General features: G+C 22.7%; 1 protein-coding gene across 10 annotated transcripts in view; it reads right to left on the bottom strand.

Moving 5' to 3' along the window:
- LOC117170680 (synaptic functional regulator FMR1) overlaps positions 1-22,134 on the bottom strand; it is a 96,604-nt gene that overhangs the window by 25,689 nt on the left and 48,781 nt on the right. For 5 of the 10 annotated variants that reach the window (XM_033357625.1, XM_033357628.1, XM_033357627.1 and 2 more), the window contains 4 exons: positions 14,130-14,277; positions 9,099-9,236; positions 3,683-3,721; positions 36-179 (listed from right to left, as the gene is read on the bottom strand). In XM_033357625.1, coding sequence (XP_033213516.1) covers positions 36-179; positions 3,683-3,721; positions 9,099-9,236; positions 14,130-14,277 — 469 coding nt within the window. The remainder of the gene's footprint in view (positions 1-35; positions 180-3,682; positions 3,722-9,098; positions 9,237-14,129; positions 14,278-22,134) is intronic. The other 5 variants (XM_033357626.1, XM_033357630.1, XM_033357631.1 and 2 more) reach the window with 1 other exon arrangement.

Genomic DNA, 22,134 nt, shown 5'->3' with positions numbered 1-22,134 from the left:
AAATTGCAGAAGGAAAAATGTTCTCAAGAACTTACCTTTAAATGAGCTAAATGATATTCCAATAAAACCTTTGCGTTTGCGATGCTTTCAACTGTACCCACGAAAACGAAGGGCACCTGACCCTCTTCTCGTGGAATAGTCGGTTGAGGTTCATTGTCTCCTTCTATTTTAACTCTTACCTAAAACAAAGTAACAATCGCACTTGTTATTAATAAAATTGTCATTTTTTTTATTCATTTGAAAAATAAATAAATAAATAAAAAACTAGCCACATTATATAATTATATTAAATATTATTTTAAAATAAATTGATCAGATTACTACTTTCAGAACTTTTCAAATTATGCTTCTTCGAATTTGAATCTTTACTATATCTCAAGAATTATTTCAAATAAAGATAATAAAAATCAATTTTCTTTTCAAATCTATAGACTGCCTTACAATTTTTTATACAATTGCAATTTAAATTTATTCTAGAATTATTACACTTTCCAGAGTAGTTGCTGAAAGGTAAACATAATTTTAAAATCGTCATATTCTGACTCGATTTTGGTACCTCAACTTTTCCAATCATCAAGGATTCAATTTATATACGATTAAAACAAAAAAGTTGGTTAAAAGCAAATTCCAATTTTGTGAAAATTGTTAACAAAAAATAAACAAACAAAAAAAAAAACACCCTTAAGCAGAAACAAAACTTACATGCAGTTATCACACAATCTTAGTGTTGATATTAAAAAAAATACGTGTAGCTATTCAGGAAAAGCATTGTGGATTCAAAACCCTTATAAAATTTCAACACCTTCGTATTTTCCTCAACATTCTCTAATCCTTCTTAAATCAAGGCGTATGACCAGAAAAAAATATCCGATAACTTGAAATGTCAATGATACAAAAACTAGAAGCAAAATCAAAAACAGTTAAAATGAATTCATTCAGGGTGTCTACTCAAATTCTGGACGAAAATTCCCTGAAAATTTCAGGTTTTTTTCCAGATAAAATTTTTCACAGTACGGAACCATACAAATATTTCGCATTATTTCAAATAATGAACTCGAAATTTGTACACAGTTTTGCGATTTTATTAACAATAATGTTTGTTTTCTTTCAGTTTCTCAGAATTCAATTAACATGTTTAATTTAGAAAGCTTTGATAACTTATATCACAAGATATTCTAAAATATATTTGCATCATCGATTAATTAAATAAATAATACTAAAAAAAAATTAATTTCTTGAATGTATCTAAGGTATCAAATCGATGAATTTCAACTCAGAAAAAATCAATTTTCAACCAAATATTTGAATTTTGAACTAAAAAATATCACTTTTCAAACCAAAAATTGAATAGTTAAATTTTCAGTTACAATAATTAATTTTTCACCAAAAATAACAACCAGTTTGCAACCAAAGTGATGAATTTTCAATTAAAATTATGAATCTTCAACTGCAATAGATAAATTTTATACTAAAAACATTCATTTTCAACAAAATAATTTATGAAAGTTTATGAAAAGTTAACAAAAATACTTGAATTTTCAAAGAAGAAAATTTATTTTCTAGCAAAAAAGACCATTATTCAATAAAATACATGAATTTTCAACGAAATAGTAGAATTCAGAACAAAAAAAAAGATGCAGTTTTAACAATAAATAGAATAAGATAAATTTTCAAGTAACAAAATTATTTTTAACCAAAAAAAAGGAAGAATTTGCAACAAAATAGTAAAATCTTAAATCAAAGTGACGAATTTTCAAACTAAATTGACGAATCTTTGACTGGAGATTAGATAAAATAATTTTTCAAACAAAAAGATTCATTTCTACCAAAAAGACAAATTTTCAACTAAAGGAGATGAATTTTTAACTAGAAATTGGACGCTTAAACTTTAAGTTAAAAGAATTAACGTTTAACGAAAGTTCAAATTTCAAACAAGATAATTAATTTTTAAAAAGTCCTATTTTTAAACAAAGCGATGAGTTTACAATTAAAATGAAAAATCTTTAACTGACATGGTGGATTTTTCAACAAAAAAAAAACATACATATTCAAATAAAATTATGAACATTTAACTGGAATATTTGAATTTTTATTGAAGCAAAAAAAAAAACATTGTTCCCTTTAAATTGAATCGTAAAATTTTCAGATAAAAAAAATGAATGTTTAGCCAGAGATGAATTTTCAATTAAATTGATGAAATATTCCATTGAAATACTTATTTACATTTTCAGTTGAATAAATTAATTTTCATTACAAATTTGTAATAAAAAGAATGTTTAACCAAATATTTTAAGTTACAACTGTATAGTTAAATTTTCAGTTAAAAATTTTTTTAGTTAAAATGATAAGCCTTCAACTAAAAAAATTAATTTTTAACAAATGAATTAATCTTTTAACCAAGTAATTGAATTTCCATTCCAAACAAGATAAATTCTGAACAGAGAAATATAGCAGTTGATACATTGAACAAAAAATATTTAAATTTTTAATAAAAAAACTGCTGAATCCAACCAAAAAAGACGATTTTTCAATATAAGTTGAATTTTTAATTAGGCAAGATTTTTCTGTCAAGAGATTCAAAATGTTGCTCAACGAAATACTTGAATTTTCAACTAATAACGGTCAATTTTCAACCAAAAATAAAATGATTACATTTTTAGTTAAAAAAAAATGATGAAAAAAAAAAAAGAATTTTCAAAAAAAAAATAGTAAATATAAAAATTTAAAGCTACTTTTACAAATGAAGAATCATTATTATTTAATTTTAGATTACAATTTAAACAACAAAATTAAACACGCCCGCGAAAAAATTCCCTGAGCAATTCCAGGTTTTCCAGATAGGGTAGACACCCTGTAATTAGTAATTTCACAATATTATTATTAACAAAAATAAATAAATAAAAACATTCTATTCTATTTCGTAAAAATAAAATCCTGCAGGAATTGATGCCATTTGGTCGAGAGAGAAAATAGTATCAATTCCTACTTAAACCAAACTCAATTTCTTTAAGATGAAAATATGAAGAGAACCAACGGGAGCTTTTCAAATAAAATTCATGATATAAATATAAACAATCCAAGTGAATCAGGCACTGTGACATAATATTTTTTTTCTTTCTTTTTTTTTCCCACTGTGATACAACAAAATTTCGAACATGGACGCAATTGAATCAAAGAAAACTGTGATATGTTTATAATTTCTTTATTACCTAAATAAATGTCTCATCAGTTGGAAAAACTGATTAATCAAATTTTTTACTTTTCCAACGAGGTGTTTTATAATAAATCATCATTAAAGCTGGCCCGAGTGGTTATGTGATATTACCATCAAGCTTGACTTAAGTTTCAGTGTACTAAACAGATGATGAGACTAAAGCAGATAAAAAAACGTAAGATTGAAGATGCAGGCAATACTCTCGTTTTTGTTTTGTTTTGTTTTTTTTTTGTTTTTTTTACAAAGACTCCTTTTTCTCTGTCTCTCTCTCTCTCTCTCTGTCTTTTTTGTCGATCACGGGAGCATTAAATTTTCAACAATCCAAACAAACAACAATTCAACAAACAAATGTCTGTCGTCAAAGCTTTCTACTAATTCAGTCTGATTCTTGAGTCTTAAGTTTCGTTCTGTGCTTTAGCCAATACTCATGAAATTATGGCACATAGAGTATTTAGGTAATATACTTACTCTATCAGTATGTACATTCCCATTCGAGCCAGATGTTATCTACCGAGAACAAAGAATGAAGTATATCACACACAAAATAACCCCCTAAGATTTTAACTTCCACTCGTAACATTCAATTTCTTTAAAATAACAAAAAAAATATACAATTGATCAAGGCCGCCTTTTTTTCCTTTTTACTTTTCGAATACGAATTTATAAAGCCAACAAACAATTTTCCTAAAATGACAAACATGGCTCTACAATAGGGTGACAATGAAAAGAAAAAAAAAAAAAAAACAACGCAAATTTGATTTTAATTCGGGCCACACCTTCAAATTTTTACTTTTAGTAAAAAGAAAAAAAAATGAAAACTTGCATTTAGTTTTTTTTTGGTAAAAGAACTTTTTAACTATGCCACAAAGTCAGATATCTGAAAAAAATATTTTTTTTATGATTTTAAGAATTAAAACATCATAACTGATGTTATTTCACATAAAAAATATTAATTTTAACCAAGTTTTTTGCAATTAAATTTTTTTTTATCTTCGCTTCTTACCAATTTTTGAAAAATGACTGAATTTTAATAAATTACGTCTTATTTTTTTTCGGAAAAAAATTCGCTACAAATCAAATTTTTCCAATTTTTTAAATAACTAAATAATTTTAATATATACTTATTTGTTTAAAAACTTTTTTGTTAAATAAAAATTTCTTTGAAAAAAAATTGTTTTAACGATTTCAGCTATAGAAAATTTTATTTTCAAAACTGGAAACAGTAGAGTTGCAGAGAATTTTTCCACGGAAAAAATAAGCCGTCATTTATTAAAATGCAATAATTTTTCAAAAATTGATAAGAAACGACGGTCAGAAAAAATTCAATTGCAAAAAAATGGATAAAATTAATATTTTTGTTGTTGTAAATTTTAACATTTTTTATGAAAAAAATACTGTTTTTCATTTTTAATTGCATTAGTTATAATATTTTAATTCTTAAAATTATAGAAAAACTATTTTTTCAGATATCTGACTTTTGGCAAATGATTTTAATGAAATTTAAGTTGTAAACACTAAAAATTAAACGATTTAAAAGTTTTTTAAATTTCTACTTTTTAAAATCAAGAAAACTTTTTTAATTATCACAAAGCCTTTTAAAATTCTATAATAATTTTAAAATTCTATTTCAAAATAATCAAAAATATACATTTTTTTTAATGTTTTGAAATCTTAAAAAAATGTAATTATTTTTAAATTTTTTACAAAACTTTTAAATGTTTCAAAATGATTCGAACTTTTCCTAATTTTTATTTTTTATATCCTGCAAAATTATTAATAAATGACCTGAAAATTTGCTAGATTCTTTTTTGACAAATTAAAAATAGTTTTAATTTTTTAAATATTCTGTTAGCGTTAATTTTTTTCTAATAAATAATAATTTTTCATTTTCGTACGAATCTTAGAAAAAAAGTTTTTATCTTTTTAAACCTAACTTTTTAAGTAAAAATATTGCATTTTCAACAAGATATGTGAATTTTTAAACAAATAGTTAAACTTTCAATTAAAAAGATTAATTTTTAAATAAATAGTTTAATTTTGAGATAAAAAATATAAAGTTTCTATCAAAGATGGAATAGTCAAATTTTTAGTTAAAAACATTTATTTTCAACCAAAAAATTTTTTTAAATAAAATAGTTCACTTTTTAATCAAAGTAATGAGTTTTCAACTAAATTGATGAAAATTACATGATTTCAATTAAATTTAAGTTATAAACATTACAAATTCAACGATTTAAAAGTTTTTCAAAATTTAAATTTTGAAAATCAAGAAAACTTTTTAATTATCTGAAAGCCTTTCAAAATTTCTAAATAACTTTAAAATTTTATTTCAAAATACTCAAAAATCTACATTTTGTTTAAAATTTGTTGAAATCTTTAAAAAATTTAATTATTTTTTAATTTTTTACAAAACTACTAAATATTTCAAAATGATTCGAACTTTTCCTATTTGTTTTTTAATCCTGCAAAATGAATAGTAAATTGCCTTAAAATTTTCTAGATTCTATTTTAACAATTTTAGAAATCTTTGAAAATATTTTTAAATATTCTCTTAACTTTAATTTTTCATAATAAAAAAATATTTTCTATTTTCGTGCAATTATTTAAAAAATGTTTTCATTCTTTTGAAATCTAACTTTTAAGTGAAAATATTGCATTTTCAACCAAATATGTGAATTTTTAACCAAACAGTTGAATTTTCAATTAAAAATATCAATTTTTAAACAAATAGTTTAATTTTTAGATAAAAAGTAAATTTTTAACAAAATGGTTCAGTTTTCATTGAAAGTGATGTTTTAATTTTGAGAATCAAAAAAATCTCTTGTAATATTTCACATTCTTTTTTAACAATTTTGAAAAACCTTTTCAAATATTTTTTAATATTCTCTTAACATTAATTTTTCAAAATAAAAAATCATTTTCAATTTTCGTGGGAATCTTTTCTGAATTTTAATATGAAAACTAATTTTTTATGTAAAAATACTGCATATTTTCAAAAAGATAAATGAATTTTTAAGCAGAGTTGAATTCCGAACAAAAAATAAGAGTTTTTATATAAAAACTGATACATTTTCAACTAAAGATGGAGAAGTTTAATTTTCAGTTAAAAAAATGTATATTTTAAAAAATTAATACTATTAAGAATCAAGAACACTTTTTTAATATCTTAAAACCTTTCAAAATTCTTAACTACCTTTAGAATTTTATTACAGAATACTGAAAAAATCTACATTTTGTTTAAAATATTTAAAAAATAAGAGAATGTAATTATTTTTTACAAAGCTTCTCAATGTTTCTAAATTACCCGAACTTTTCCTGATTTTTTTTTAATGCGGCACAATTACAAGAAAATGCCTTAAAATGCTCTAAATTAATTCTTGAGAATTTTGAAATCTTTTTAAATATTCTCTCAACATTAATTTTTCAAAAAAAAAAAAAAAATCGTTTTCAATTTTCGCAAGAAACTTAGGGAAATATTTTTATTTTTTTGAAACCTAACCTTTCAAGTAAAAATATTGTATTTTCAACAAGATAACTGAATTTTTATTCAAATAGTTAAAATTTTAATCAAAAAGATGATTTTTCTACCAAAAAAAAAGTTGAATTTTCAGCTTAAAAGATTAATTTTTAATAAAACAGCTGAATTTTTAAATAAAAAAGAAGAATTTTCAACCAATGACGGAATTTAAATTCTCAGGTAAAAAATAATTATTTTCAAACAGTTGAATTTTAAACCAAACACATGAATTTTCTACTAAAGTGATCAAACTATTATAATCGCAATTGCAAAATTCTTCGACCAAACGCATGAATTTTCAACCAAGAAGATTAATTTTCGGCCAAAAAATATTGAATTTTTAATAAAATAGATTAAATTTCCAGGAGAAACGATCAATTTTCAACCAATGAGATGAATTTTCAATAAAAATGATTGAATTTTTATTGGAAAAATGATTGGATTGGTTCAATGTTCACTTAAAAATTTAATTATCATTAAAAAGAATAGAATTTTTCTTAAAAATGATGAATCTTCAACAGAAATAGCTGAATTTGACACACAAAAAATGAATTTCTAATAAAAGAGTTTAACTTTCAACGAATTATTCGAATTTTTCACTAGAAAGAATGAATTTTCAAACATGGACATTAATTTTCTAGCAAAAAAAGACAAAGTTTTAACAAAATAGTCGAATTTTCAACTAAAAAAGATAAACTTTCAACAAATTATGGATTAATTAAATTTTAAACCAGAAAATTAATTTTTTAAAAACAAAAAACAACAAATTTCTAACCAAAGTGATGGGTTTTCAATTAAAACGACGAATATTCAATCGAAATAGTTAAATTTTTAACAACAAAAACACGAATTTCAATTAAATACATGAGTTTGTAATCTAAAATTGAATACTTCAATTTTGAGATAAAAAATGATTAAACTAAAATGCCATTTCAGTTAAGAAAATTAATTTTGAACCAGGAAAAAAAAACTCTTAATTAAAAAGAAAGAAGAATTTTCAACAAAAAATTCATTTTTAACAAAAAAGTTTGACTGTCAACTAAGTAAAAGTACTTGAAAAAAGTTACCCTGTATTTTTTCTGTTTTCGATAAATTTATGTTTCGATAATTTATTCTTAAAAATCAAAATAATATTACGAATGACGTAACTTCAAATAAAAAAACATGATTTTTAATAAACAAATTTTTAAATTGAAAAAAAAACTATGCAATTGATTTTTGTCATACAATCGCTTTTCAACCATTTTTTGAAAAATGATTCAACTCTACTGTTTCCTACTTTACAATTAAATTTTTTTATCGCTGAAATCATTCAAACCATTTTTGTTAAAGAAAACATTTTTTAAACAAATTTTTTCTTAGTATCGCTTCTTATCAATTTTTGAAAAATGGTCAATTTTGCCATGACTCAAATAGTTAAAATAATGGTTCGAAAAGAAATTTTTGGTAAACAAATATCTATAATTCAAGATTATTTACTTATTTTCAAATTTGAAAACAGCAGATACAACTATGTACAGATTTTTTTTTAAATTGGTAAGTAGTGACAGTAAGAACAAATTAATTTACAAAAGCTATTGTTAAAATAATTAATTTTCGTGAGTGTTAAAGCTTTTTCATAAAAAATAACCCCTTAAAATTATACTTTTTTCACAAAAAGTTGTCCCTCATTTTTTGCTTTGTTTATAAAATTATTTTCGGCCTCTTTTCAAATAGAGATATAAAAAAAAAGTACACAAAAAATTCAGGTAAATTTAGGTTCTACAATTAAAAATTGCTGGAAAAAGTTAGTAACTGATTTTTTTCTTATTATAATTTCTTACCAATTTTTGAAAAATTGTTAAATTTTAATAAATTACTTTTTTCCGGGGTAACATTCCCTACAATTAAATAAAAAAAAAATAAAAATGGCTTGAGAGATAGTTTAGAGCTTTTAATTTTTTAAAGCACGTCTTGATTAATTTGCTTAAAGTAAAAATTTGAAGGGCTGCCCAGATAAAAAAAAATAATAATTAAGTTTTTCATTGCCACCCTACACAACTGATAAAAATAAATTCGATGAACTTTAGAAAATGCAGTTAAGGAATTTCATACGTCGAACATTTTCCAAATGATGAAAAATGAATAAGCCATGTTATATTATTTTTCAGCAGCAGAAATAAAAGAAAAAAAGTTAAAACAAAATATTTTAATTTTGTTAGTTTACGGTAAATTTTAATAACGTAGGCATGTTAATTCCGAATTATCGAATATATTAATAATTTTTTTTCTCTCTTTCTTTCTTTGCAAAACCATAAATCTCTGTTAAAATTTTTGAAAAAAGAACTGAAAAATACGAAAAATTAAAGACTTGAGAATTGTACTTACCACGCCACTTTTATCGACAATTTCCTGAATAATACGCCCATTCTTTCCAATCACTTTCCCAACGAGGACCCGAGGTACTTGAATTGATTCTTCGCTGTATTCTAACATTGAACGCGCTTTCTTCACAGCTTCGTGCGTCTGCAAAACAAAATCATTTTTATTGCACAAAACTGCACACGATTTAAAAAAAAAAAAAAAAAGTATCTTTGGAAAAATCTGCTCTCGGACTCACTGCAGAGATAAAAAACAGTTTAAATAAATTCATAAATCCAAAAAAATGGTGTGAAAATAATGTCATAATATTTTTCAAGTATTAAACTTATTTGTAGTCGGAATTTATAAGTTTGCATTCCGAAATCATAAAGTACGCATTCAGAGTGGCCATTTTTATCGATGAAATAAATTCCCGATCATTTCCCAGTTCGCAAAAACATTTTTCACGGTCAATGAAATTTAAAAAATTGAACACTAAAGCTAAAAAACTTTCCACTTAAATTAATAAAAACTGAGCTTTAAATGAAAGCACTCAAAGTGGAACTGTTAAATTTTGAACTTTTAAAATTGAAATTAAAAATTTTTTAATTTAAAAATTTTAATATTCAAATGCTCAATAATTTAAGTGTGTAAAATTAAAGGTACTAAAATTTTTCAATATAAAAAAATATAAATCCACGTTATCACTTTCAATGCTCTAAATTAAAAAATCAATCAATGAACTTTAAAAATTTTTTAAATTATATAATTTTAAGGAATTTCAAGCTAGAAACATCAAATATTGAAAAAAATTTAACTGAACACTTCTTAAATTAGAAATTCAATTATTTTCTTTTTAAATAGTTTAAACATCCTTGGAAAGCTTCAACATTTTTGTTCAAAATCTTGAAAAAACTAGAATTTGTTTTAAATTTAAAATTATTTTGTAAATTTTTTCAGATCTTCTAAATAGCTGTAAAAATTAATTAAATAATTCTAAAATTTTCAGAAAATCCTGAAAATTTTAGATAATTTCTTTACAATTCGGATGTATAAATAAAAATTGAACATTTTTTATTTGTAGGCGAAATTTGAGTAACTTTAAGAGACATGTAGAAGTGTTGAAAAGATTTAAACCCAATGTAAAACTTGAAATGATAGCCTAATATAAAACAAAATGTAGATTTTCGCAGATTTTAAACAAAAAATTTACATTCTTTTCAAGAGTTGTTAAAGGCTTCAAAAGAATAAAAGCATTTTCTTAAAATTCCTAGGCAAATTAAAAATAATTTTTCATTTCAGATTTTTTCAAAAATTTGTTAGCAAATTTCAAATTTTTGATTTTTTGACAAATGAAACATTTTTTCTAAAATATCTGAAAAAATTTCATAGTGCTCTATGATGGAAAAAACCAGTTTTTGGAACACTTTTGCATTTTGTCCTCCATTTTGGAAGAAAAAACATATATAAAAAAAATTTTCTGTTAAAGTTCAAGAATTTTGTGCACCGATGATTGAAGAAATTTTAAGATATTAAAGCGTTTTATGTCTGAAAAAAATTATTTAAAAAAAAATCAAACGTTTTTCACCATTTTTGTATACAAAAACCGCCACATTTAATTTTGAAGTCAAAATATTCGAATTTTGACCCCGGATTCGAATTTAGACCCAAAAACATAAGGAACAGTACTTTTGAACTATTTATTTTTTTGTTCGTTAATGGATTGTTAATGGGTTAAAATTACTAGAATTTTTTCTACAGACGTTCGTTTCTAAATTATACATCAAAATTAAAAAATTTCACTTACAAATTAAGCATGTTTCAAATACAATAATTAAAATTGTAACGTTCAAAGTTTCAAAACTCTTCGAAATTTTAACGATTCCAGGCTTTCTATGTCAAACAATTCAGTTAAAGATTCTTTACTTGTAAATATTTGGTTTCAATTTACTTGTCTTAAATCAGAATTCAAATATTGCTAAATAATCAATAATTAATCTTTTATTTTAATTAAAAATTTCAAATTGAATGGGTTAAAAATGGAATATTTTAAACTAAAACAGCATTCTAAATTTAATAAAATCCTTTAATTAGGAATATATTATTATGAAGTTATTTTTAAGTTGAAAATGATTTATAAACTTTCAATCTATTTGTCAAATCATTTTTTTAAACCTTTTATTACTTAAAAAGTAGAGATAAATCTAAAAAAAATTATTTATTTATTAAATAAAAATGTTTTTTATCCAAAATTTTTAACATCGAAGGCTTTTATTTTTTATTTGTTCAAGTCTTTAAAAAAGCATGTAAAAATTCTTTAAATTAAAAATGTAAGTTTAAAAATAAAAATTTTAAATTGAAAATTGGTAAAGTAAAAAATTAATTACGCATTGTAAGCTAAATAATAGCATAATTGAAAAATATGACAATTAAACTAATTATTTAAAAACTGTTGAAATCGAACCTGGACAGATTTTTCTTTTACAAATTTGTAAAATTCCCGGTAAAAAAAAAATCACTGTCATTTCCCGGTCTCAAAAAATTCCCCGTTTCCCGGTCCAGCGGCCACCCTGGCATTCGGAAAATAACTAGTTTGAACCAAAATTTCCAGTTTTTCAACCTGATATTTTTAAAGTATAAAAAATGAGCTTCAATGTTTATATAAAATGTTATTATTCTGCCTATGTACAAAATAATAATAAAATTTCGATTTTTCACTCAAATGCGAACTAAAGTAATAAAATCCAATAAGAAAATTGAACTATTTTTGTTTGAATTTTCATTCTTGTCTCTAGAAAAGTGTACTATTAACTTTTTGGTTAAGAATTCACATTTTGTTGTTTAAAATTCAATCATTTGGTTAAAAATTCCACTAATTTGTTGAAAATTCGTCTTTTTAGCTTGAAAATGCAGAAATTTAACTAAAATTTTTATTTTTATTTACTAACGAGTTTTGTTTTGGTTGAAAATTCAATAATTTGCTTCAAAATTGATGCATTTTGTTGAAAATTGGTCTGTTTTGATAGAAAACGAATTTTTTCTTTAAAAAGGCAACTGTTCCGCTTAAAATAATTTTCGTTTAGTTAAGAGAAGTATTTTGTTGACAATTCGTTTTTATTGGCTATGTTTTTTTAATGAACTGTTTTTTATTTTAAATTCCAAATTTTTCGGTGGAAATATTAACTAATAGATTTTTTGTCGAAAATTCAACAATTGTGTTGAAAATTCTTCCTCTTTGGTAGAAAATAATTTGTTTGTTTGTTAAAATGCAACTGTTCGGTTGAACATAATCCTATTTTAGTTGAGAATTCAAGTCTTTTATTTCAAATTCAATTTTTTTAAAAGTCTTAACTGATTTTTGCCAAAAATTAATTTTTTAGTCAAAAATTCAACTGTTTCTTAGACCATTGATATTTTTAGCTGGAAAATTTAACAATTTGGTTGAAAATTTACGTCGTTTTTTTTTTGAATTCGTCTTTTTTGGTACAAAATCAATTTTTTGGTTGAAAATTCATAATTTTAGTGACAAATTCGGATTTTTTTATTGGTTAAAAATTAAGTTTTTAACTGAAAATTGAAAATATTTTGTTCAAAATTTAACTGCTTGGTTAAAAATTAACAGATTTATCCTTTTTAGTTTAAAAATGTTTGTTTGAAGATTCAAAACTTTAATTCTTTTAAATGAAAATTTAACTACTCCATTTTAGGATCAAAATGGACATTTTTTAATTTAAAGATTCAGCTATTTTTTAGGTAAAAAATTAATCTTATGTGTTGAAAATTTATCTGATGTAATTAACATGTAAGATAATTAAAATTAATTTCCGAAAAAAATATCAACCTATGAGATGAATTTTGAACAAAGCCGATTAATTTTCAGCTAATCAGTTACAGTTTTAATAAAAAAAAAGTTGATTTCTTCATGAAACAGGGAGCATTTGATATTTCAACGAAAAGAGATTTTAATTTTGGCTAAAAAATTACAAAATTTTGGAAAAAATTTTGGTTTAAAATTCGTCTTTTTTTGTTGACAATTCAACTACTAGATTGTGAATTAATTTTTTGTTGAAAATTCAACTGTTTTGTAGAAAACTCCTTCTTTGGCTTGAATATTCAATAATCTGATAGATATATAAACGATTTGGTAGGAAATTCAACTTTTTGAAAATTAATTTTTATTATTTGACAATTTATCTAATTTGTAGCAAATTAATTGCCCAAGAAAAAAATATTCCATTCGTGGTTGAAAATTAATATTTTCAATTAAAAATTGATATTTTGTACAAGAAAATGTTCACTTTTTTGTTAAAAATCCAGTATTTCGTTAAAAATTCATCTTTTTAGATAAAAATATTAAATTTCTTAGTTAAAAGATGAACTACTTTATTAAAAGTTTATTTTCTTGATTGAAAATTCATAAATTCAGTGCAAAAATCGGTTTTTTTTTATTGCTAATATGCATTTTCAACTGTAAATTTAACTATTTTGTTAAAAAATGAATCGAATGTTTTTAAATTAACTTTTTTATTGTATATTCACATTTTTTGGTTAAAAATTAAACTCCATTCGACAAAATTCGCCTTTTTCACTTTAAAATTCAACAATTTGGTATAAAATCCAACCATTTTCTACAATATTAGACTCTTTCGTATAAAATTCGATTTTTTATTGAAAATTAATTCTCCTTGATAAAAATTGAGCTAATTCACTTTAATATGACAAAAATTGATTTTTATTGATTAAAAAAAAAAAAATACAGACTAGAAATTATTCAAATAAAATTTGTACTAACATCACATTCATTATTGAAACAATTCATTTGAAAATTGATGTGATTTGTTAAAAATTCGCCTTTATGCTTGTAGAGAATAAATCTTTCTGGTTCAAAATTAATATTTTTGGTTGAGAACTTTTTTGTTTTATTAAAAATTCATCTTTTTAGTTGAAAAATCATATCTTTTGTTGAATAGTATCAAAGTAGTGTGATCGCTCGAAGAAAAAAGTGTAAAATATTGTCAATAGTGTGAGTCCGAGGCCTTGAAAGTGACTTTTACTTACCTCTCCGTAAATCTTAAATGTGCACGAATTTTCTTCCAACTCTATATTAGTAATTCCGTCGACTTTCCTGGCCTGTTGGATATTTGCCCCGTGAGCACCAATAGCCAAACCCATTAGATCTTCTCGAACGTTGAACTCGTCCGTGTACCTGAACAATCAAATATATTTTTTTCTTGAAATTAGGAAGAGAACAATTTTTAACAGTCATCACCGAAATTGAAAGCAGGGTGGCTATTTTAACTGAGAAAAAAATTCCCGTTCAACTTTTGAAGCTAAATTTTTTTCATTTGAAGTTATAAAAACTGAACTGTTATTTAAAATTTTTTAATTTATTAAAATTTCAAAAAATTTCAGTCACATAAACAGAAAACTTTTTATTTTTTATAAATTTTACAGTTTAAGGAATCAGATTAAAAACTTAACGATTACTATTTTTTTAAATAAACATTTTTTTAAATTAGAAGTTAAATTATTTTTATTTTTAGTAGTTTCAAATCAATAAATCTAAATTTGTTTCTGCTTTGAAATATTCTCTTAAAATTCTTTTCTTTTTCAAAACAAAAAATATTTTCAAATTTTTTCAAAACTTCTAAATATATTTGTAAAAATGATTTTCAAAATAACATCACTCAGACCAATTTTAAGTTAGAAACATTAAAATTTGAAAGATTATAATTTTTTGAAACTGAACAATTTTTAAATTTGAAGTCAAATTATTTTGATATAAAATAGTCACAAATTAATAAAGGTCTTTGGAAACCTTCAAAAATTTTTACAAGGCTACTTAATTTTTTGTTCGAAATCTGAAAAAATCTACATGTTTTAAAATCTTTTCAAATTTTTAAATATCTTTTAAAATTAATAGAATTTTTTCTATAAATTTCAATAAATCTTGCAAAATTAAAAAAATTCTACGGAGTATTTGGAAATCTTTTGGATTCTCTTAAAAATAAATTTTTTAGTAAAAAATTATTTTCAATTTTACTAGGAATCTTGATAAATTAACATTTTTTGTTTAAAACTTTCGAAATTCTTAAAAAGTTTTTTAATTTATTGTTCGAAATCTGAAAATCTACATTTAATTTAACATTTTTTGTAATCTTTCCAAAACTTGTAAATACGTTTTAAAATTATTCGATTTTTTCCTACAACTTAACATATCCTGCGAAATAAAAAAATTCTGAAAATTTTATCAATTATTTTATTACAGTTTTAGAAATCTTTTGAAGTGTGCGCTTACCATATTGCCCTAGGAACCTTGATAAATTAAATTTTTTAATCTTTTAAAAACTTCTAAATATCTCCCGAACTTACTCAAATTTTTTCTAAATTAATAATGGTTTAATTGTTATCTATTCGGGAAAATTTGTTTGTAAATCTTTTTAAATATGCTGTCAAAATTACTTTTTCAAGATAAAAAAACATAAAAATTTTTCCCCTGAATATAAAGAAAATTTGTTATCATCATAAAATCTTTTAATATGCTTAAATAACTTCAAAATTTTATTTTTGAAATCTTCAAAAACCTAATTATTCAGCTATTATTTAAACATCAAAATTCAACAAATTTACTTAGAAATAACATTTTATTATTCATTTATATTTAGTTGATCAATTTATCAAAGTTAAATTTTCCTTCTTTATCTTTAAAAATGCATTTTCAAAATATGTAAATTAAAAATAATTAAAAATAAAAGATTGAAAAATTAAGCATTGTAAACTCAATGATACAATAATTTTTCGATTTTTACCGATCCATAAAAATTCCCGGTTTCCCGCTCCACAGCGGCCGCCCAGCGAAAGTTTTCAAGTTTTTCATCTTTAAACATATTTTTCAAATTAAATTACTTTACAATAAAATGGGAAAGTTACAATAAAAAAAAAAGTTGTCAGTTCTAGAGGGCTTGAAACTTGAAAAATTTTATAACTATTTTCAAATAAAAAAACAAGACGAAAGATAATTCTATATTTTTAAGAACAAAATTTTTAAAGAAAATATTTTCTTTATTTCCTCTTTGACAACTTTGGACCTTTAAACTTTGGAACTTCAAAAATAATACTTCCATGCAACTTCCATACACAATTTATTTAATAATAAACAATGACTTTTAACTGAAAAATACTGCACATGCAATTGATAAATGGGAAAATTTTCTTTATTCAAGCAAAAGCAAAGCATTTTGATATTGATAAAAACTAATTAATTAAATCAAAATTCATATTTAAAAAGATTAATTTACACTTATTAGTTTCGATTTTGTGCGGATGAAAATACCTGATGAGAGCTGTAAGAAACTGAAATACATATTTTGACTGTGATTGTCATTCATGAAGTTGAATATTCTGCAACACATTTACAGAAGTAATACAGAAAATTTAAAATATATTCTGAGGGAATACAGGATGTATAGTCTTCTGTAAAAAACAATCCAGGACCACAAAAAAAAATCATTTTTTCAGGTACATTTTTTTAAAGTAGAAAAATACTTTTCACGAATTATAGTAAAAACTGCAGATCAGGCTGTCTACTCAAATCCTAGAAAAAAAATTCGCTGAAAATTCCAGTTTTTTTTCCAAGCATCTCAAGTTTTTTCCAGGTATAATTGTTCATAGTATTTTATCTTCTTATACTTAAAAGTCAGTACATATTTAGATAAAATTAATTCCGGTACTAAATAGTTAAATTTGTACTAAAAAATATCAATTTTCAACAGAATAGTTGAATTTTTAACTAAAAAAATTACAGTTTTTAAACTAAAATGAAACAGTTTAATTCTCAGTTACAATAGTTAATTTTTTATTCAAAAATATAAATTTTCTATAAAAAATACAATATTGCAACAAAATACATGCATTTTTAACGAAATAATTGAATTTTGCACTGAAAATAATAACATTTTTAATACCAAAATTTAATTTCAACAAAGAAATACGATTTTTCAACAGAATAGTTCAATGTTCAATAAGTAATGAATTTTCAACTAAAATGAGAAAGAATAGTTGAATTTCGAACTAAAACGTCAGGTTTCGATCAAAAATAGAATAGTTTAATTTTCAGCTAAGAAAAAATTAATTTTCAACACAAAACGAATTTTTAACAAAATAGTTCAATTTTCAATCGAAGTGACGAATTTTGAAGTAAAAAATCAATTTTTTATCAAAAATGGAATAGTTTAATTTTCAGAGTAGAAAAAAAAAGAATTTTGAACAAAATAGTTTAATTTTCAATGAAAAACATGAATTTTGAACTAAAACAACAATTTTTTATCAAAAATGGAAGTTACATTTTTAGACAAGAAAAAATTAATTCTCAACAACAACAAAAAAACATATTTTTAACAAAATAGTTTAATTTTCAATCCAAATGATGAAAAAATTTATATATATAGAAAAATATAAAAATATAATAATAGAATATTCAATTGCAATAGTTACATTTTTAGTAAAAACAAAATAAAATTAACAGAAACCAAAACAATTTTTAAAAGCATAGTTACATTTTTGAACAAAGTGATGAATTTTCGACTAAAAAGATTAATGTTCAACTAGAATAGTGGAGTTTTCAACAAAAAAGATCAATTTTAGAGTATATTTAAGTATAATTTATAAATTATAATTTAAGTATAATTTAAGAATACTTGAATGCTGATCGAAAAAGAGACATTTTGAAATCAGAACATTAACTTTTTACTTTAAAACGACGATTTCTCAACAAAATACATTAATTTAAAAAAGAAGAGTTGGGTTTTTAAATAGAAAAAGACACATTTTGAACTAAAAAGAACAAATTTTCAACCAAATAGATGAACTTTGAACTAAAAAAGATTTATTTTCCAATAAAATGTTAAGTCTTCAACTGGTATAGTTAATTTTTGAACAAAAAAGATGAATTTTCAATCAACAGGATTAATTTCCACTAAAAAGACGAATTGCTAACAAAATACATGAATTTTCAACTAAAAAAGATAAATTGTCAAACAAAAATTATATAGCTAGATATTAGTTACGAAAATTAAAACACAACCAATGCAGAGAAATTTTCATTAAAGTGAAGCAGTATTTAACTGAAATAATTACATTTTCAGTTAATAAAATTTAATTTTCAGCTACGAAAAAAACGAATTTTCAACAAAATATCTTAGTTTTCAACCAAAGAGATAAATTTTCATTTAACATGATGAACTTTAAACAAAAATAATTTCTATCAAAAGAGTTTAACATTTAACCAATAAGTAAATGTTCATTAAAAAAAAAGGATTTTGAAAAAAATGCAATAGTTGATATTTCAATTTAAAAAATATTAAATTTTTAATCAAAAACATTTTAATTCAATTAAAAAAGAGGCATTTTCAACATGAGTTGACTTTTTAACTAAAAAAGATTCTTCTGTCAATAAAACAGAGAAATTTTTGCAAAGAAACTGGTAAATTTTCAAAAAAATACATGCAGTTTCAACGACATACTTGAATTTTTAACTAAAAAAAATCAATTTTTAACAAAAAATAGAATAGTTACATTTTCAGGTTGAAAAAAACCATTTAACAAAAAATTTCAACTAAATAGTTAAATACAGTAATAGAAAGCTACTTTCACAAATGAAGAATTTTTCTTATTTCGTATTAATATTTAAAGAAAAATTAAACACGCTCACAAAGAAATTTCGACTTTAAAAAAAAATACCCTGACTTAAAAAAAATTCCCTGCCATTTCCAGGGTTTTCCAGAAAGGATAGATTTTTTAAACTTCAACCAAAAATAGTTAAATTTTTAAAACGATAAGTTGACTTTTCAAGAAAAAAATAATTCTTAGCGAAAAATTAAATAGAATAAAATAAAATAAATGTTCAACCAGAGTTTAATTTGGAACAAAAAATATTAAATTTTCAAGAAAATATTTGAATTTTCAAATACAAAGATGATTTCCTCAAAAAAAACTATGAATTTTCTATTTAAAAAAATAACAATTTTCAACAAAATACATACATTTTCAATACCTTTTAGCAAAAAAGAGCACTTTTCAACCCATATAACGAATTTTCCATAAAAAATGTAAATTTGCAAACCACAAATAATAATTTTCTAACAAAAAGACGAATTTTCAACTAAATAGATAAATTTCCAATTAAAATACTGAATCTTCAACAAAAAAATCATTTCTAACAAATTAGTTCAAATTTCAACCCAGAAGTTAAACTTTCTAATCAACAAGACGAATGGTAAAAAAAATTTCATACACGAAGAAAAAAAATTTAATTTAAAATGAATTTTCAAGCCAACAAAATTAATTTTTTTTCACAGTTGCATCTTCAACCTGAAAATATGAATTAAAAAAAAAAGAGTCCATTTTTAACCAACTAGATTCCGTTTTAACCAGAAAAGAGGAAATTTAAACCAAAAATATTATTGTATTAGCAATAAAGACGAATTTCTAACCAAAAAAATATCAATTTTTAGCCCACAAGAATTTTTTTATAAAACATTTGAATTTGCAACCGACAAATATTCATTTTCTATCAAAAGGACGAATTTTCAATCAAATAATTTTTTTTATCACCAAATATATGAATTTTCAATTGAAATGGTGAATCTTTAACAAAGAAATAATATTTAAGAAAGTAGATAACTTTCAACTCAGAAGTTAATTTTCTAACGAAAAATTTTCAATTTTGAAAAAAAAAGTTTATTTTGAACCAAACAGTTGCAGTTTTGAATTAAAAAAGGAAGCTAAAAATATTAATTTTTTTACAATAATGACAAATCTTTAACTTAAAAAGTAAAATTTTCAACAAAAAATTAAGATTACATTTTCAGGTTGAAAATGAATTTTAAATAAAAATAATAAAATGATGAATTTTGAACCAAACACTCAAGTTTTTCAACTTTTACCCAAGTAGTTAAATTTTCAATTAGAAAAAAAAAATCAATACATTTTTAGTTTAATAAAATTAATGTTTTAACAAGTTTTTAATCAAGTTATCAAACTTCCAACCAACGAAATGAATTTTCAACCAAAATAATTGAATTTTTAAATTTTAAATTTAAAAAATTAAAAAATTAAATTAAATTAAGAAAATTAATTTAAAAAATCGCTCAACTTTTAACCGAATAATTTAATTTTCTACCACAAAAGATGAATGAATTATCAACGAATAATGTAATAATAGATATTTCAAACTTTCAACCAATAAAGATGAATTCCTAACCAAAACGACGATTTTTCAATCAAGAAAATAAATTTTCTATTAAAAGACAAAATTTCAACAGAATAGAAAAATTTTGAAACAATTAGTACTAGTTGAATTTTCGACAAAATAAAATTGTTTAACTAAATAACTGAATTTTGAACCAAAGATGAATTTCCGACTACAATAGTGAATCTGAAACGAAGAAAGTGAATTTTTGACAAAGTAGGTCGACATTTAATCAAAAAGACCAATTTTCAACCCAGAGGACGAAATTTCAACAAATTAATTTAATTTTTAGCTAGAGGTAAATTTTCAATTAAAATGATAAAACTTCACAAAAAAAAATAATTTTTAACAAATTAGTTCAACTTTCAACCCAAAATTCCACCACAGTTTTGTTTTCTATCAATAAAGTCGCATTCTTAACTATAAAAGATCAATTTAAAAAAAATGTAAATTACATTTACAAGTAAAAAAATTAATTTTTCAACCAAAAAAACGAGATTTAAATGAAGTAGTTGAATACCCAAGCAACTAGATGAATTTTTTAGCAAAAAAGATGAATTTTAAATGAATAGATATTTAAAATAAAAAGTACAACTTTTCAAACAAAAATTCTGAATTTGCAATTACATAATAAAATTCGTAACTAAAACTCTTATGTTCAGTATGGAGCAATTGAAAAAATAAATAAAAATAAAAGACAAATCAATTAATAAGAAGAACATTTTATCAGAATAAAACAATTTCGAAATCAAATTTAAAAAATTATAATTCATCACCATGGATAATTATTTAAAGTGCCTCTTACAGAAATGCCCTGACTTTTCCAATTGAACTGAACTTACTTTCAATATATTGACAGCAAAAAATTATTAGATTAAAAAAATGTTACTGAAATTCTTGTTAAAGCTGAAAAAAAATCGGGAATAAATGAGAAACTTTAAAATATCTTCGATTTTTATTATGATAAAATCAAAAATCTCTGGTTAAAAAACTGTTTTTTCATTAAAAGAATAGAAATTCCAGAACCATGAGAAAAATTCAAGGATATTTTTAGATTCTCAGGGATTTCCAGGACGCTTGACACCATGGATTAATTGAATTTGAGCATAAGGATTAAAAATCAAACTCCTCTACTTCTTCCCTAGATGAAAAAAGGCAAGGAATAGAGCCACCGTTTTTTCTTTCTTTTTAAAAATGTCTAAATATATCAGTGTTTCTCAAACATTGGCAGGATATTATTTTTTTTCTATCTTCCTGAGTGACAATAATAAAAGTGGATAACGACTTTTTTCTACTTGGATATGCAAAAGATGATTAAATGAATAAACTGAGTGCTGTTTTCTAGTACTAATTTGCACCAGCCAGCCACTATTTCGCCCAACACAGAATACTACAAAGCAAATAATTAAATAATTAAAATAAGAGAGTAAATAAATAATATCAAGACACTTCGTGTACAAGTGTGTTTAAAGCATGTATATAATTGTAATAAGAAAAAATGATCACTGTACTACACATCACTGTAGCATGCAGACTTAAAGTGTAACACAGGCCTCGGACTCACTTTAGAGATAAAAAATAGTGTCAATAGTGTGAAAAATTAAAAAAAAGTTAATTACTTCTAAAAAGAATTAAATTATTTAAATTATATGAAATTTCAACCTACAAGGCTTAATTTTTAACCAAATAATAGAATTTTCAAACAAACATTAAACTGTAACCAAAAACAGTTGCATTTTCAACTAAATAATTAAATTTTTTAGCAAATAGTTTAATTTTTAACCAAAAATAACAAAAATTAAATCCAAAAGGTCG

Source organism: Belonocnema kinseyi, chromosome 4 (genome assembly GCF_010883055.1).
Source record: "Belonocnema kinseyi isolate 2016_QV_RU_SX_M_011 chromosome 4, B_treatae_v1, whole genome shotgun sequence".
NCBI classification, from domain to species: Eukaryota; Metazoa; Arthropoda; class Insecta; order Hymenoptera; family Cynipidae; genus Belonocnema; species Belonocnema kinseyi.
Note: the sequence above shows the minus strand (reverse complement) of the source record. Positions and strands in the feature narration are given on the sequence as shown.